At 34.9% G+C, this 18,288-nt stretch overlaps 1 protein-coding gene across 1 annotated transcript; it reads left to right on the forward strand.

Annotated features, from left to right (window-relative positions):
• The first annotated feature begins 3,589 nt into the window (after window positions 1-3,589).
• On the forward strand, window positions 3,590-4,986 carry LOC121747748 (uncharacterized protein At2g29880-like). Its single transcript, XM_042141845.1, has 2 exons — window positions 3,590-4,123; window positions 4,212-4,986. Exons 1-2 carry the CDS (start codon window positions 3,782-3,784, stop codon window positions 4,752-4,754), a joined length of 885 nt encoding a protein of 294 aa, XP_041997779.1. The 5' UTR covers window positions 3,590-3,781; the 3' UTR covers window positions 4,755-4,986.
• Window positions 4,987-18,288: the final 13,302 nt, after the last annotated feature.

Consider the following 18,288-nt stretch of genomic DNA (forward strand, 5'->3'; position numbering starts at 1 on the left):
AAGGCATTTCGGGAATCGGTTCTATTATATTAGTATTTTCTATTATATTAGATTTGGTTCATCCGACACGTACACGCCATGGAAATCCCAATATTGATGCTAGTGACGATATTGATCGTGACCTTGATACGGAGCTGGAACTGCTAACTATGATGAATGCGCTAACTATGGATATGATGTCGGAAATAGGCCGATTTTATATCATCCTTCAATTCGAATTGGCAAAAGCAATGTCTCCCTGCAGTCAATCAATATAGATTGATCCAAAATCTGATTCAAATCCAATATAGTACCTATGGGATCGCGACCCCAAAAACACACGTCCTCAGTTCGGATTGCAGGCTGCAACTTGCCAGCATGAAGCCTGAATCGCTAGTAATCGACGGTCAGCCATACGCAAGGCGATCATACTCCCTTCACCTAAACTAGAATTTAATTTAGCGGCTCTTTCTAAAAGGCGTGAATGCAAATAAAAAACATCTCCTGGATAAGCTTCGCGCCCCGGTGGTCTTCGTAATAGTCACCAGTTCAAATCTGGTTCCTGACACATGGTTTCATTTTTCTCTCGTCAGTTCGAGAAATCAAGATAAGAGGATTGAACCGTTTCTTCTGACTCTTTTTTCTACCATACTATCTATCTCTTAGTTTTTCTTCCTGAAAAATGAAAAAGAAACCGCTCGTACTCATAACTCAAGTCGGATAACTATCAAATAGCTCAAAGAAAAATCTTTAGTAAATTTCATTTATTGAGTAGTCTTCACTCCCTTTCGTTTATACCGGTTAAACTATTTCAAATTCTATTTGGATTCTTTAGTCAGATCCAGTTATTGAGACCCCCTCTAGTAAAAGCCTCCACGGCCGGTTGACCAAAATGAGGATCCCAAAAGTACCTATGGGTACATAAGAAATGTATTGAATCAATTCTTTTTAATGAATCGATCCGATCGCAACTTCGAATATGGAATTCAAAGGGATCAAATATGCAGTATTTACAGACAAAAGTATTCGGTTATTGGGGAAAAATCAATATACTTCAGAGCTGTATGCATTATATGAACGGAAAGCAACCGGCCGGGATCATTCAATACAACGGTATGAACACGATACCAAGGCAAACCCATGGAAAATACCCCTTTATCGAAGAAAAATAGACTAAAGCGTCGGATTGCTAATCCGTTGTACGAGTTATTCGTACCGAGGGTTCGAATCCCTCTCTTTCCGTTTCCATTGGCTACTTTATTTATTTATATTTTATATATTAATATTAACCCTCCATCTCTTATCCGTCTCTTAACCATCTCTTAAATTACTATTCATTCATTTTCATTTTTTATTTTTATTTCCAACAAATTCAATTAATAAAAAACACACTTCATTAAATAAAATAAAATTACAACATAAAATAAAAACACAACTTAAAATTCAAAAAAATAAAATAAAAAACACATAATTAAAATCCTAAAAAAAATTACATAATTTAAAATACAATTTTATAGAAAATAAAAAAAACTACTCCGCCGGCGAATCATTCCCCGAATGCGGTGGAGGTGCACTGAAGCCACCTGGAGGCGGAATACCAAGTTGTCTTGCCATAAACTCAATTCCGGCAAGATAGGCTTGGTATTGGGGAGGCGTCATGCGGGAAGTGTCCGCCATTGTGGCGGTCATGTACATGGACACTAGGGAGTTCGAGGGTGCCCCCGAGCCCTAGCCCGCCTGGCTTGATTCGGCTCGGCCCCTCCTCCCTCTAGCCGCCTTCGCCGCATTTCTCCCTTGCTGCCGATGGCTCCCACGGGAGGACCCCCCGGCATAGTCTACCGTGCCCTCAACCTCCCGCGAGGCAAACTCTTGTGCGGCGCTGCCCGAACCGCCCTCACTAGACGAGTATTGGCCACCCGCTGTGTGCTTCGTGCGCTTCGAGGTCGAGCCCGAGCTGGACCGGACACCGGCGGGCCACCTTTCCTCGTCTTTGACGACCTCTCAAATATCGACATGTTTGAATTGTTCGGCGGTGTCGCCGAAGTAGACTCGCAAAGCCGACCTCAGAATGTCAGCTCCCGTGGCTCCGCTTTGGTAATTAGCCGCTTCACTCTTGTAGATGGCCCATTATTTTTGACCTCTTTGTCGACTCGGTCAAAGTGAGCGCGGAGCATCTTAAATGTGCGGCGGCGAGACCCATTCGGCTTAATCTCGTGGTAGGCCTAGGTGACCTTTTCCCAGAAGCACTTCCGGGATTGTTGATTCCCGACGATGAGATCATACGAGACGCTGATCTAGGCGTTGTACACAGCCAGCGTTTCCGACCACCTCCGCCTCCGTCCTGGAACTTCCACGGCCTCGGCCTCCTCCGGAGTGGGTTCAACCGAATAATCCTCCCGAATCTGGGATAATCCCTGCGAATACCTCAGAGCAAAGGGACGGGCGTATGCATCCACATCAAAATTGGGTGGTTGGTACCCCCCGGCATCGACGAACCCTGGCTGCCCGGCGTCGACAAACCAGAACCACCACCCAGGACATTATACATGCCCCCAGTCGCCGAACGCGTTGATGTCAAACCCGTCGGAGCCGCCACCGCCAGAGTTTCCGTCGCCGGACATTTTGTGATGAAAGGTTAGATGAAAATTGTAGAGGAAATGGAGATGATTTGGGAAGAATAGATGTGTATTTGTGCGTGAAATGATGATGAATTAGGAGTATTTATAGAGTAAAAAAATATATAAAAAAAAAAGAAAAAGAAAAAACGGTCGAAAAAATGGTAATATTACCGTTTTTTGATTTTTTTAATTTTATTTTTAAATTTAAATTATAAAAAATGATTTATTGCGTCAGAGTGACGATGCCCACTCGCGGGCCTGCGAGTGGGTGTCACGCACGCGTGACGGGTTACGAGCCACCAGCGTGACGCGTTGCGGGTGGCCTTATTATTTTTGGGGTTTTTGTACGACCCAAAATTAATGTGACGTATATTGTTATTAATTAAATAAAAATATGAATCTCAATTATGTAATTATCGAATTTGACTTAAATCGTCCAGCTAACAAAATATTTTGGAGTATTAATTATATCCTGAAATAAAATCGAAAGATATAGTGGGAAGCTATTGTTTACTACTGGAGTATTAAATTTCATCTTATACAACTAAGAAACTTGAATCGTTCAACATACATTTTAAAAATATATAAACACATGTAATATTTCTTAAATTGCTCCGCAATTATTTTTCCTTTTTTTGTGTGTGATTAGGTAAAATTTGATCAAACTAATTATCTGTATAACTTTGATTTTGGAATGATAAATCTCTTATGGCATGTTTGGTTGCCCGGATTCTGGCAGGGAAAGTAATTTAATTCCCCAATTTTTAAATTCCAATGTTTGTTTGATTTTTAAAGAAATTAGGAAAGTAATAAGAATCCTAAAAATGTGGAAAGTTGGGCAAAATATGCGGATTATGAATCCCTTGCCTAACCTAGTTATTCTTTTTCCCAAATATGAGAATCCTATTCTATACGCACAAATTATATATTAACGCACAAAATATACGCCTTTTCCAGCAAAAGATACGCCAAAAATTTTCCCACAAAAATTTTCCTTTCATAATATCTGCATTTACTAGTGACAATCTGACATTTAGTGTTGATTGGGGTTATTAATATCTTTTTGTTGGTTTATCCGATAATTTCTTTTAGCTTTCGGTTTTGTATTTATGTATGAAGCTCATTCATATAATAGGGGTAAATAACTTAAATTGTACAGTACTTGTTTCTTTCATTTTTTCCAGATGGCTCGCCGTGGAAAGAGTAATCATGTATGGACTATTGAAGAAGATGCAAAACTTGTAGAATCCATTGTTGAGTTGAAGAGGAGTAAGAATTGGGATGGTGAAAGTGGAAATGGGTTGCGAAAAGGTTACCAAAAGGAGTTGGAAAAAATATTGCAAGAAAAGCTTCCAGGTAATGGTCTTAAAGAAAAGCCACACATCGAATCTCGTTGTAAGTTATTGAAAAAACAATATCATGCTATCTATGATGTACGTGCTAATGGAGAATTGAGTGGCTTTGGCTGGGATGATGAAAGAAAATGTGTTACTGCAAGTGCGGATGTTTGGGCTGATTATTTGAAGGTAAAAATTTGTATATTTCTTATTCCATTTTTATTTATTTGTTGCATGTCGAACATATTATAATGAAATTGTGTTATTGTGTGTGTAGAGCCATCCAGATTGTACTTTCATGAAAAACAAGTCTTTCCCTTACTTTGATCAACTATCAATTGTATGGGGTAAAGATAGAGCTGCTGGATTACATGCTGAAGCTCCATTAGATGTAGTCGAGGAATTAGATAGAGAAGAAAATGTAGATCAAGTGGATGGAGAATCTGGTGAAGATGGTGTACCTTCATTAACTACACCTCGCGACGAAGGAACTTCAAAAAGACTTGATCGTAAGAGGAGAAGAAGTTCAGATGGTTTCATATCAAGTTTGGAGCGAATGACTAATGTGCTTGTTGCGCATATGGATAAGTCGAATGATCAAATGAACAAGATTTTGGAAAGTGTTACCGGAGGTGACAAAGAGAAAAAAGACAATCGTCATATGCTTTATGAGAAATTGCAAGAGATTGAAGCATTGACTGATTCTCAGAGACAAAAAGCTGCAATGAAACTTGTTCGAGATCCTGATTTATTAGATTACTTTTTCACTCTTCATGATGAAGGGGCTAAAAAGATGTTTCTAATAGAACTATTAGGATGAAATTACTTTTTTACGTTTTTGCTACCAAACTAGACTTCTTCAATTTCATGGACTAGCTAAAGATTATTTGCTTTTATAATTAAATTCAATCCGTGGCTTTTTTTTAAATAATTTTTGTATTGTATTTTCTATATTTTCAAAATTTAAAGAGAATTATATTCATGTAATATATTTAATTAGCATTATTGATGTTAGAAGGATGATATATACGTATGTTATATATATTGATTAATTGTTGTATTTTTTAGTTTAGCATTTTAAGTTAATATAGAATTCAAAATCTTGACATTTTCCAAACATAGGAAAGTAAAATTGTTGGGAATCATATTTTGTAAATACGACCACAAAGCACAATTATAATTATAAAAACATTTATTCCGTAACCAATAGATTGAAGATTCAGTCAATCAATATGATTATAATTCAAAAAAACATATGCATAAATAATAGTATAACAAAATTTTATGGAAAAAGTACATATTCAATTTCAACCTTCTTAGGCCATCCACTACGCTGTCTCTATACCGTTCCTTAACTACTATTTGACTACTATTTGAGGGTCCCACTGTCCTTTTTTCCTCCATCCCTTAACTAAGGGATGGAACCAACGCTCCTTCCCTTAACCGTCCCTTATTCCGTCCCTTAATTACTATTCATTCAATTTCATTTTTTATTTTTTTTTCCAACCCAATTCAATTTAAATAAACGCAATTCATTAAAATTAAAACAACATTACAACATAAAATAAAAATACAACTTAAAATTTTAAAAAAAACATAATTAAAATCTTTAAAAAATAAAAATGACATAATTTAAAATATAATTTTATATGGACATCCTTGAATGTTTTATGTTTCACTTTCGATGTGGGACAAAATCATTCTTGGATGTCTCTATAAAAGAGAAACAACTAAGAATGATTTTGTCACACATCGAAAGTGAAACATAAAACAATCAAGGATGTCTCTATAAAAGAAGAACAACAAAGAATGATTTTATCCCACATCGAAAGTGAAACATAAAGCATTCAAGGTTGTCTCTATAAAAGAGAAGCAACCAAGAATGACTTTGTCCCACATCGAAAGTGGAACATAAAACATTCAAGGTTGTCTCTATAAAAGAGAAGCAACCAAGAATGACTTTTTCCCACATCGAAAGTGGAACATAAAACATTCAAGGTTGTCTCTATAAAAGAGAAGCAACCAAGAATGACTTTGTCCCACATCGAAAGTGGAAAATAAAACATTCAAGGTTGTCTCTATAAAAAAGAAGCAACCAAGACTGAGTTTCATAAATTCGCAAGCCCATCAAATATATGTGGGCTATTACGAATTTCTTGTATTTAATTATTTGTAAAAATTGTTTTTAAATATAAAAACAATTTTTATAAATAAAAAGTTTTTTTTTAAATTCGTTTTTTAAAAAAAAAAATTGATTTATTGCGTCATCCGTGACGACGCCCACTCGCGGGCCAGCGAGTGGGCGTCACGCATGCATCGGGGGCGCGCCACGTCGCCCGGGCGCGTGACGGGCCGGCGCGTCCCTTGTCTCGCGGATACGGGCTACGGGACGGGCTGGGGACGGGCTACGGGACGGGACGAACGTTGCAACGCGTCCCGCGGCGGAACCGTCCCTCCGGGACGAAACGCGAGCCGCACGGGGGACGCGTAGTGGATGCTCTTAGTTGGAGAGGAGTTTAAGGAGTATTAAAGTAATCATACTAGTAATTGGTGGTCTTTCATTTTCGCGTGCATTAAATCTAATTCCAAATTGAGTAAATTTGTATTGTGATCTTTCATTCGCGTGCATTAAATCTTTCATTCGAGTTTTTAAAATATGTTTACTTTTCAAAAAACATCACATTGCTGACTTGCTATATGTCAGATATTTAATCATCAACCAATATATTTTAATTAAAAATTAGTAGTATATGATAAGAGATGTGACTTGAGAGGGTAAAATCAGAATGAATGAAAATTGAGGAAAAAAATGAATTGAGAGATTGTAAATATGCGACGTATTTAATTAAAAGTCTAAAGGGCTTTTTGAAATTTGACTACACATAATTATTTAATGTGCTCATCACTAATACTATGGATGGATGATTAATATTGAAAATTGAATATAAAGGGGAAATTGAAATGGCAAATCATAAGAAAATATTGAAACTGACTATATCTTGAGTCAAACTTCATATTCAAACTTACAGGTTACAAAAATAAAAATGAAAGATTAAAAATATAGTAATAAGCAAGTTATGGAGTACTTTTGACTGCGACTCACTCCAAAACTATGGTCGCAGTTATCTTGGACTACTATTTGAGAAAATATTTTCAATTATTTAAGAAGAAATGTTTGAAAAAATTGAGGTACATAAACTAAACATTTAATATTTGAATGCAAACCATGCAAAAAATAATTACTAACTCGTCTCCTAAAATCAACATATATATTCATTTTGCTGATGCATATAAGTATGTTTTTATTTCTATTTTCTTAAATATATGTAATATAGAAGTGGACTATGAGATTAATATTAGCCAAAGTGGTGGTTTGGATTTTAATGCCATTGTAAAATAGTACTCCCTCCATCCGCGAATAGGGGTCCAGTTTTTTCATTTTAGTATGTCTGCGAATAAGAGTTTCGGTTAATTTATACTATAAATGGTAATAGACCACACATTCCACTAACTCATTACACTCACATTTCATTTAAAACTAATAAATATAAGTGAGATCTATATATCACTAACTTTTTTTCTATCCATTTTTCTTAATAGTATTTCTTAAAATTTGAGTCGGAAAGAAATGAGACTTCTGTTCAACGAAATAGTACCTACTAACTACTACGTGTATGAGGTAGGTAAGTAACGAAAAACAAAAGAAGAATGTTACAGTGGCAGATTAACTAATTGTGTGCTGTCTGCATTTCTATGATCCTATTTTCTGCTATTTGCTGACTATTGAAAAGTGGTCAAAATATATAAATAGTGAATTAGTGTACTACAATCAGATTATCGATAGTTTAGGTATGACCTCATTTTAATATTTCAAGATTTCGGGAGGATAAAAGTGGGATTTGAGTAGTCACATATTCCATCTTTAAAAAAACAATATATATTATTTAGAGTAGGAATTTGTTTATTACTTAATATTTGTAACTTTTAAAATGTTACTACTAATATTCAAATTTCTTTATAAAATTAAGTTTAAATGGAAATACTTTTTTCTTTCATTATTACTACTGTATTATTCTAGACTTAACTGGTCAACATTAGTAAAATTCAACTACAAAAGAAATTATGTATGATATTCTGTCATATTTCCAAAGTTAATAAATATTGCTGATATTAATCAATAACTAAAAAATGAAAAGGTTTATGATTAGCATAGTGTGTTGGGTAAAGACATACTACAATCATTTTTAAGAGTTGACATTTTTTAGCTAGGGAATTGTTATGACTTGAGCCAATTGCAATTAATACATGTTCTGTGCTTACAAGTTATAATAACATCGTCAAATTTGCGGATTCTATTTTGTCAACCAGCCTCTTTCTTACACAAACAAAACACTTGTACAACTTTATATTGATTTTAGACATCTATATAAAAAAATATCAATGTATTTAGTTAAATTCTACTCTATAGTCCACGAATTATGAATAAATATCCTATTTTTCCATGACTAAATATTTTATTTTTTATTTTTTGGTAATTACCAAGGGTGTCTACTGGAGTTCAGTGACTAATCCCCGTGCTGATTTTTAGGCTCCTCATTGGATGTGACAGTTGACCCAAGGATTTAAAGATGCTTCATACTCAAAGGCAGGGATCGATCCACTGGTCGATTGTTTTAAGGATGGACGAGTCTCATACCACTCGACCATACCGGTTGGATTACTAAATATTTTATTTTAATTTGACGTAAATGTTAATAAATGTAAAAAGAAAAAGTGGATAGAACCAGTAAGTAGAATGCAAATTACATATTTATAAGTTAATTTTATAATAAAATATTCCATAAAATAAATGAATTATTTGAGTATGTAATTCCTTTACTAGAAATGATCAAACCAGTATGAATAAGATCACATTGAACATTTAATTCTCAAAATAGTGATGAGATATTCTATAAATTTTAGAGGCCGATAGAGAAAATAATATTTTGTACTGATGGAGTAACATTTTGCGCGTGCATATACATAGATAGAAGGTGGATTGGTGGAACATATTAAATTCTTAATTATTTCAATAAGCATTATTATACATAAAAATACTACTATAAAGTATTTTGTATTATATGAATAGGTATTATTATGAAAAGAATTGTGATTGTACCACGTGAAAATTATTCGTAGATATTCATGCACAAGATCTATCAATGAAATTAAGTTTAGATGGTTTTCGACCCAACCCCAATTCAAACCCACTTGGATAATATAAAATAAGATAAAAATATGAATTTAAATAATAAGGTGCCGCCATGGGCATGTAGTGAATTTGTTTTCTACATGTTGTAATAATTAAAAATAAAAAAGGCGTGCAATTTTAAAGATTTGTTTTGGTCAGGAAATACGACAGGGATATAAAAGAGCTGCCAACTACTTAGTGGAAATGATATCCACGTGTCGATCTAGCAATGCAAATCTGTTGATGACTCACCCTTATCCTCATTCTATATTCTCTATCACAAGATACATACTCTCAACCCCTCACAATGTATTCTTTCCTTTTTAGTTTAGTCCATAAAAATATAAATTTTTTAATTTTTAAAAACTCTTTTATGTGACGTAGAACTCATTCTCTACTAACAATATTTTAATTATTTTTTCTCTCTATATCTCTTATTTTACCAATAATTCATTAAAATTAGTATTCAATTATTTTTCTCTCTCTATATTTTTCTTACTTTATCAATTATAAGTTAAAACTTATGTCCAACTAATAATGCATATTCTTATGGGACAAACATAATACTATATTTATTTGCCATTTTAATAATATTTGAACGAATTACTCCTATTGTCCTATTCATGCTCGTATTCTGTAAAAATGTTGCTAAGAAATACTCATATAGAATCTCTCATATTATTAAGATTTTCCTAATGCAAAAATGTTGCTAAAGAAATACTCTTTCAACCGTATTAATAGTGAATTCTTTTTCAACGTGAGATTTTATTTAATATTTTTGGGACGTCCAAGTGGGTCATATTCTTTAGTAAAATATAACTTAACTATTCTATCATACTTTAATTTTTTTTAATTCTAGTATTACTTCTCTACTTTATTTTCTCTTTTACTTTATTATTTTTCAACTTAACTTTCTAACATTATTTTCTTAAATCTCGTATCTTAATGAAACATTTTGTTTTTTGCAAAACAAATAAATTACACTATTTAGTGTGTTAAGTGAATACTGAATTATTATTTGGAGTGAACATTCCATATAAAAAAACATGTCAATTTCTATACTACTACTACTTAGATATGAAATTGAAGGTAAATCATTTACTTAGTACTCCATCCGTCCATGAATAAATATCTCATATTTTACCGGTTCGAGTTTTAAGAAATTGTTTCACTTTATTAAGACAAGTGGATAGAAAAAAATAGTGGAATGTAGATCCTATTTTTATATATTATTAGTTTTAAAATAAAATGTGAGCGAAATAAGTTAGTGGAAAGAGGACCCCACTTACAAAATAGAGTAAAAGTGAAATGAGACATTTATTGGTGAACGGAGGGAGTACAATAAGATTATTTGCATATTAAGTACAAAGAGTCGCATTATATTTTAATCTCGACAGCTAAAGAAGCAATAATCACTAATCATGGTACTATACATATTGAATCTTAATAACAATAAATGCTAATAATTTGTGTACATATGGTGGCCTAAAAATAAAATGGTTAATATTTGAGGTCAAAGAAGATTAGATTCGAATTGATCATCATAACACATGATTTTTTAAATTTTTATCTATTTATAAATTAAAAAAAAATACTAACAAGGAGCAAGATTTATCAGATAAATTAGTGAATGATGGCCAAAGAAAGATATTGTAGACATCAGTCTTGAATCTTAATCTTAATAACAATAAAAGCTAACAAATCTACAAGTTTACGAATTATACGTTCAAATTTCAAATAATAAACAAAAATTTTTTTATCGAAAATTATCTTAAACATATGAAGAGATTGAAAGTTATAAACCCCAAACATGATATTCAATAATCATTACTTTCACTCTCATTTTTTTATTTGAGAGTATAAATATTTTTATTAAAATAATCTAAAAAATTACTGATAGTAATTAAAAGTCAGTTTAACTGTCAATTCACAGTTGAAACAACTGGTTTTAATTTTTGTTTTTATTTATAAAGGTTTAAGTATTCAACGATTTTTTAAGTCTAAATTTATTCTTAGCTAAACTCGTTGAATCGACTATTCTAATAATTTTCTTTTAAATTGAATAGGACAACATGCCGATTCTTAGCTAAACCGTTGCATCAACAGTTTTAATCATTTTCGAATTTCGTTTTTTAAAGCACCGTGAAAGAGCATTAAAAGAGAATTATTTAATAGGTAAAATGAAATATGAATAGAATAAGATTGTTATGACTATAGTTGATTGAACGGTCTATTTTGTTGCTTCGGTTTTGAAATCTTTTTAATGATCAAGTAGCTAATATCCATGCTTTGAAGATGTTCATTGTAGGAATGAAGCAACATTCTCCATGGGATGCTAAAGGCAATTAAAATGATACTACAAGAAATTAATGAAAGATGGAACGTATCCAAAAGAAGGATGAACATATCCAAGAAAGGAGCATCCTAAGGTCTACTATGCCTAAGTTACCTTGCGTGCAACGTAAGAAGCTGATCGACTGACCATCAAAATCCGAACCGTCTTTTTGAGCATTAATTGTTGACTTGTGGTCTTTTTGGCATATAAGAAACATGGTCGCATTTCATGATTTCAAACCTAATTGGGAATTCAAGAAGAAGAAGAGGCTCCATGACATCCCGATTCTTAGATACGTGGGTAGTGATGGATGACCTCAAAACAAAAAGTGCACGGAAAAGGAACCCCTCTCAATCACAAACAAAGTGACATGGAATGGAGCGCACACAAAGTGCTACACCATGATAACCATGTGGGGTTAGGTTACTTACCAATCCTTGTTTTTGCGGGATTTGTTTTACCACTCTGAGTATTATGTTTCTCTCTTTCTATACTTCTTAGGATTTTGCTGTTTGGGTTGGTGTAAGGTTAGGTCAAGGTGTGATTTGTTTGCTTTAAGTGTTCATAGCATTTTTATGGTCTTTTGTTTTATTCTATTTTGTTTTACTTGTTTTATAATTCTCTCCTCACCTCTTGCTAGTAGTTTGAATGTTTTGCTGCATTTACTGCACTTATAAAAAAAAGGTTTAAAATCACCAAATTTTTGCCAACCGCTACACATAACCCTTACGGTTACGCCCTCTATCCCAATGAATATGACCTACTTTCTTTTCAGTCTTAATAATTTCAGTTGCAGGCATGGTTAAGTTTTAGCTTTCTACTTTATATCTTTTATGTCAGAAATCAACCAACAAAACTTAGTGATCCACTAGTTAACTAGTCGAGTTTTACACTTTGTGTCTAGTAATAACTTAGGTGTTTGGTGGTTCTCATTTACTTTAGTAAGTAAACATTTGTTTTCCATACTTTCATCTGTTGTTCACTAAAAAAATGCTAATCACTGACAGCGGCCGATAACTCAGTAACTAGTGACGGATAAATGACTGAAAAACGTCAGTCACTAATTAGTGTCACTTATACAAACTTACCATGGTAGCCGCCTATGTATTGTTGGAGATATAGCTATAAAACACTAACCGGGCGTAATACAACCCGAGAGAAGATCGAAGAAAGAAAAAACAGAAACGAAAATTACAATTGAAATTCAAAACTGTAAAGATGAACTTAGCCGAGTTGAGGAAGGCCTCTTTCCGCAAGACGAGATACGCCCTGGTAGTGTTCTCGGTTTTGGCGCGTCGTCCCCAAAGATAAAACGGCTATGTCTCGTTCGTTGCAACACCGCAGTTGGAACGAGCTCCGACGAACTGGAAGAGGAAGAGGGCAGAGCTTCGAAAAGACTATGTAGAGAGGAAGTATGCTTGTGATGGATATTCAGTGTTTGAAATGCAGTGGAATGGCTAGCCTATTTATAAGCCAAGCCACCATGCAGGGTCAACCAAGCCTTGAAGGCTCATTTGTAACCGTCGGCGGTTACAAGCTTGTGGCAGAAGTGTGCCTTTCGCGTGTGGATTTCTCACGTGGCAGCCGTGTAGGCTTTGACTGTGCCACGCTTGACGATGTGTCAAGCCACTTGGATTGCTGACTCAGCGGTGATCTAAAAAGATTACTACGGGTCCAGACCCGAGCCCAAAGACCAATTGCCAAGATCCAAGTCCAAGATCAAGACCGAGCCCGGGCCTGCGACCGCGGCCGCGACCGCGACCGCAAGCACGGGCAGGCGGCGGCGGCGGCGGCGCGCGCACGCGTGTGGGCTCTTTTACCCATCTTGGTCCACTATAATTATTAAGTAACATAAAGTCACTTAATTTAAGCACATTAAAAGATGTGTCACTTCTCCTATGTGGGATAATTAACACTAGTTAATTATTCCCTAAGATCAAACTTCAAGCTTTAATTAAAAGCTAATTATGCCCAACTTTAATTCATTATTTCTCACTCACCGGAAATCGGATTTGAGAATGTGAATATACTACATTTATCTACGTAAAATGTAGATTGACGCTATATCATTTAATTTCACAAAATTAGATGTCTCGTCACTTTTATTATTTGGTCAAAATCCATTGACCGGACATATTTTATTCCTTGATTTCTACAATCCCCACATGAGTGGAAATAGCCAAATGCATATGTATGCAGACACAAGCTCAACCCTCGAGAGGTATATAAGCATAAGGATAGGTAGTTGTTGGATTTGAACCCTCCATAGTCTACACCATCGGATACACATGCGGCTTAGTAGCGCGATGCTTTGAACTAATCCCCCACGGCGTGCACCGAGACAATGGTGTTAACGCTTAAACACCTCAACCTCATCCGTTCTCACGTTTTGTGTCCTTTGCGACCTTGGACACCACTTTGGGTTCATAAGTGTGTTATTTGAAGCGGCCTCACTTCACACTTATATAGGTGATTCATAATCGAGTATCTTGCCCTACTCGGTCTCCTTGAGAACTCAATCTCCTCGAGATCCTTTAGGAGTCATTAAAAGTCATAGACTTAGCCTCACCACTAGGCAAGCTTTCCGACACTCTATTGCTCTCTAGGGAATAGATATAGTTGACTGTTTCTCATGAACTCTCATTGCTTAGTTGTCCCTTTGAACCAAGTTCTTGGAATCTCCAGTCATCATGATTGAGTTACCACTATGATAATTCTTTAGTTTGTGGATTTCAAACCATTCCCTCTAGCAACTTATTCATTTGATCACGGTTTAACCCTTTGGTTAGCGGATCCGCTAGATTATCTATTGACTTCACATAGTCAATTGTAATCACCCCTGTTGTGATCAAATGTCTCACGGTGTTATGTCGTCGACGAATGTGTCGAGACTTCCCATTGTACAAGTCATTATTCGCCATTCTAATAGCGGCTTGGCTATCGCAGTGAATCATCACCGGAGGCACAAGTTTAGACCAACATTGAATGTCCTCGAGGAAATTCTTAAGCCACTCGGCTTCCTCACCAGCTTTGTCGAAAGCTATGAACTCGGATTCCATAGTTGATCGGGCTATACAAGTCTGTTTCGTGGATTTCCACGAGACATCAGCACCCCCAATAGTAAAGACATATCCACTAGTGGAAAGTGGGTCTTTATTATCGGATATCCAATTCGCATCACAGTACCCTTCAAGTACCGGGGGTATCTTGCAAAATGCAGCCCATGATTTTGAGTATGTTTTAAGTATCTCTAAACCCTTACAAGAGCTTTCTAATGTTCTTTGCTTGGATTACTCATGTAGCGTGCTAACTTGTTCACGGCGCAAGCAATATCGGGTCTCGTATAATTAGTCAAGTACATAATGCACCCGATAACCTTCGCATAATCTTCTTGTGCGACAGGTTCGCCTTTGTTCTTGCTAAGGTGAACATTTAGCTCTATAGGCGTCTTAGCCGGCGTGCTGTCATAAGCATTGAATCTTTTTAGCACTTTCTCCACATAGTGAGATTGTGTTAAGGTGATTCCCTTGGATGTTCTTAGAATCTTCATTCCAAGAATTACATCGGCTAGACCCATGTCCTTCATGTCAAAATTTCTTTTCAACATGGCTTTAGTTTCGTTAATTATTCGGGTACTACTGCCCACGATTAACATGTCATCAACGTAGAGACATACTATAACATATCCGTTATTAGTATTCTTAATATAGACACACTTGTCACACTCGTTGATTTTAAATTCATTTGATAACATTACATTATCAAATTTTAAGTGCCATTGGAGTGGCGCTTGTTTTAATCCGTATAAGGACTTAACCAGTTTGCAGACCTTATTCTCTTGTCCAAGTACTACAAAACCTTCAGGTTGTTCAATATAGATCTCATCTTCGAGTTCACAATTTAGAAACGCAGTTTTTACGTCCATTTGGTGAATCTCAAGATTGTGCAATGCAGCAATCGCGAGAAGCACTCTTATAGAAGTAATTCTCGTTACAGGTGAGTACGTATCAAAGAAGTTATGTCCTTCCTTTTGTTTAAAACCCTTAACTACTAATCGGGCTTTATATTTATCAACTGTTCCATCGGCCTTAAATTTCCTTTTAAGGACCCATTTACATCCTAGAGATTTAGCACATTCGGGAAGATCAACCAACACCCAAGTGTGGTGTGACATCCCTAACCCGAAACATGCATTATTTTGCATATTATCATATTATATTGTCATTGCATATTGAATTGTCATTTTTACTACATAGATATTAAGTGTGTCATAGAGAATATATTTATTGTTATGACGACTCAATATAGTCGAATATATGGATAGTTTTGATATACGAAAATTGTTAAAATAGATGTGTAGTGTATTGTATAATATAAACTAGTCTATATATATATATATATATATATATGTATATATAATAATTATGTTTTTGTGTGTGCATGTGTACCATATAGTACTAGTATTTATGTACGTACATATAAACAAATATATATATATACACACACAAGTATTTGGATAGATTAGAGTTCCATATATTATACAAATTCAATTGTGTAGTGTACGTGTTGTTAGTACATAGTATGCATGATGTATTTGTGTACTTGACTTGTTGCATTTTTAACTAAGGGCATGACACTTGTATTTATAACTTTCAATGTTAATTGGTATGAGTAAGCAAAGTGGCCAACGTATATGTACAAATATATCTTTTGAATAAAAATAAAAAGAGAGAGTTTGAGAGAGTTTAGGGGAAAATAAAAGTTGAGAGAAAAGTTTTGGATCGAGAGTTATAAATCAAGAGTCGAAATCAGGAGCTCAATAAGTTTACCTATCATAATCAGGTGTGTATAAATCACACTTTTAGTTTTACATGTGTTATGTGGTTGATTGTTATATGTTGAATTGGAGTGAATTGTTTGATTATATGGTGTGAAATCGACATGATTATGAATTGTTTGATTTTGATGGTCGAATATGATATGAATATTTGATTGCTGAAATGGACATGTTTGTTTAGATATATTGGATAATTTGATGGAATATGATATGGACATGTTATTGGTGCAAAGGATATGTTTATGATACTGATTACGTGAATCATTGGATTAAAGAGGATCTGTGACAACCTTGTACTGGATCTGAAATAGAGGGACCTATGAGTCCAAATACATAGGGACCTTCGGGTCAAATACAGAGGGACCTATGAGTCCAATTACAGAGAGACCTTCGGGTCATAGAGGAATCCCGGGCAAATACCAGGCTTGACTGTTACAGAATAATAAACTGAATAGAGTGGTATATGCATATGAATATGATCTGGTTTGTTTTTAAATTATGTTATATATTGTTTCTGATTATATGTATTAATAAAAGAATATGCTTGATGTTTGTATCATGTGAGATTAAAGGTGGAAATTTATATATACTGAGTTGTGGCTCATATAAACTACTAAATTTTTCAGGAATAAGATAGTAGTAAAGTTTTGACTGACATGGGTCATAGGAACTCCACGTGTTATTAGGTTCGGCGGCTGACGCATATTGACAACCTTCTCCTCCTCATCATTTTGCATGTAGATAAATGTATAGTATATAGAGTGGTGAGAGGGTTCCACTACTTTACATGATATTCTGAAATATGTATCTGATAAGTGTTGGTTTGAACTTATATAATATGGGTGTTCTATGAATTAGACACGTGTATTGATTGCTTGTATGATAAGGGATTTATTTATTAAAAGAGTATACGTCAGAGGGGTTGAGGTGTGACATATGGTTTAGCAAAATTGAGTCAATTTCGCTTTGAATAGCTTCTCTCCAATGCAGCCCGTCTGGACCTGCATAGGCTACTTTCAAAGACGTTGGTTCTTCATCCAACATGAAAGCAATATAGTCTTGACCAAAAGATTTTGGTGTTCTAACCCTATTGCTTCGCCTCGTTACTTCCTCATTCGAGCTCGTTATTTCATCATCAATTCTTGCTTCAGAATTAGGTGCTACATTTTCTTGTTTTTTACAAGGAAATGTATTTTCAAGAAATACAACATTTCTTGATTCAATTGTTGTTCCAACAGTCACAGTCGATATTTCAGACTTATGAACAACAAATCTATATGCACTACTATTAAGTGCATATCCAATGAAGATGCAATCAACCGTTTTAGATCCGATTGTAACTTCTTTTGGCGGAGGAACCATCACCTTTGCCAAACACCCCACACTTTGAGGTATTTGTAGGGTGGCTTCCTTCCTTTCCACAACTCATAAGGAGTAATATCTTTTCCTTTGAGAGAGATTTTATTCAAGATATAGTTGGCTGTCAAAACATCATCTTCCCACATGTTATGTGGTAATCCTGAAGTCAGAAGCAGTGCATTCATCATCTCTTTTAGAGTTTGATTTTTGCGTTCTGCAACCCCATTAGATTGGGGTGAATAGGGAGCAGTTGTTTGATGAATTATTCCACTTGCGTTGCATAGTTCTTCAAACGGAGCTACATATTCGCCTCCTCTATCGCTTCGAATCATTTTGATTTTACAACCAAGTTGATTCTCAACTTCGTTCTTATAATTTTCGAACGCTTCTATTGCTTCATCTTTACTTCTTAAAAGATAAATGTAGCAATACCTTGTGCAATCATCTATGAAAGTGATAAAGTACTTTTTACCACCTCTAGTTTGCACCATCTTTAAATCACATACGTCCGTGTGAATTAATTCTAGGGGTTTTGTGCTTCGTTCAATCGAGTGAAACAACAACTTAGTCATTTTTGCTTCAAGACAGATTTC

This window comes from Salvia splendens, chromosome 9 (genome assembly GCF_004379255.2).
Source record: "Salvia splendens isolate huo1 chromosome 9, SspV2, whole genome shotgun sequence".
Lineage (NCBI taxonomy): Eukaryota > Viridiplantae > Streptophyta > Magnoliopsida > Lamiales > Lamiaceae > Salvia > Salvia splendens.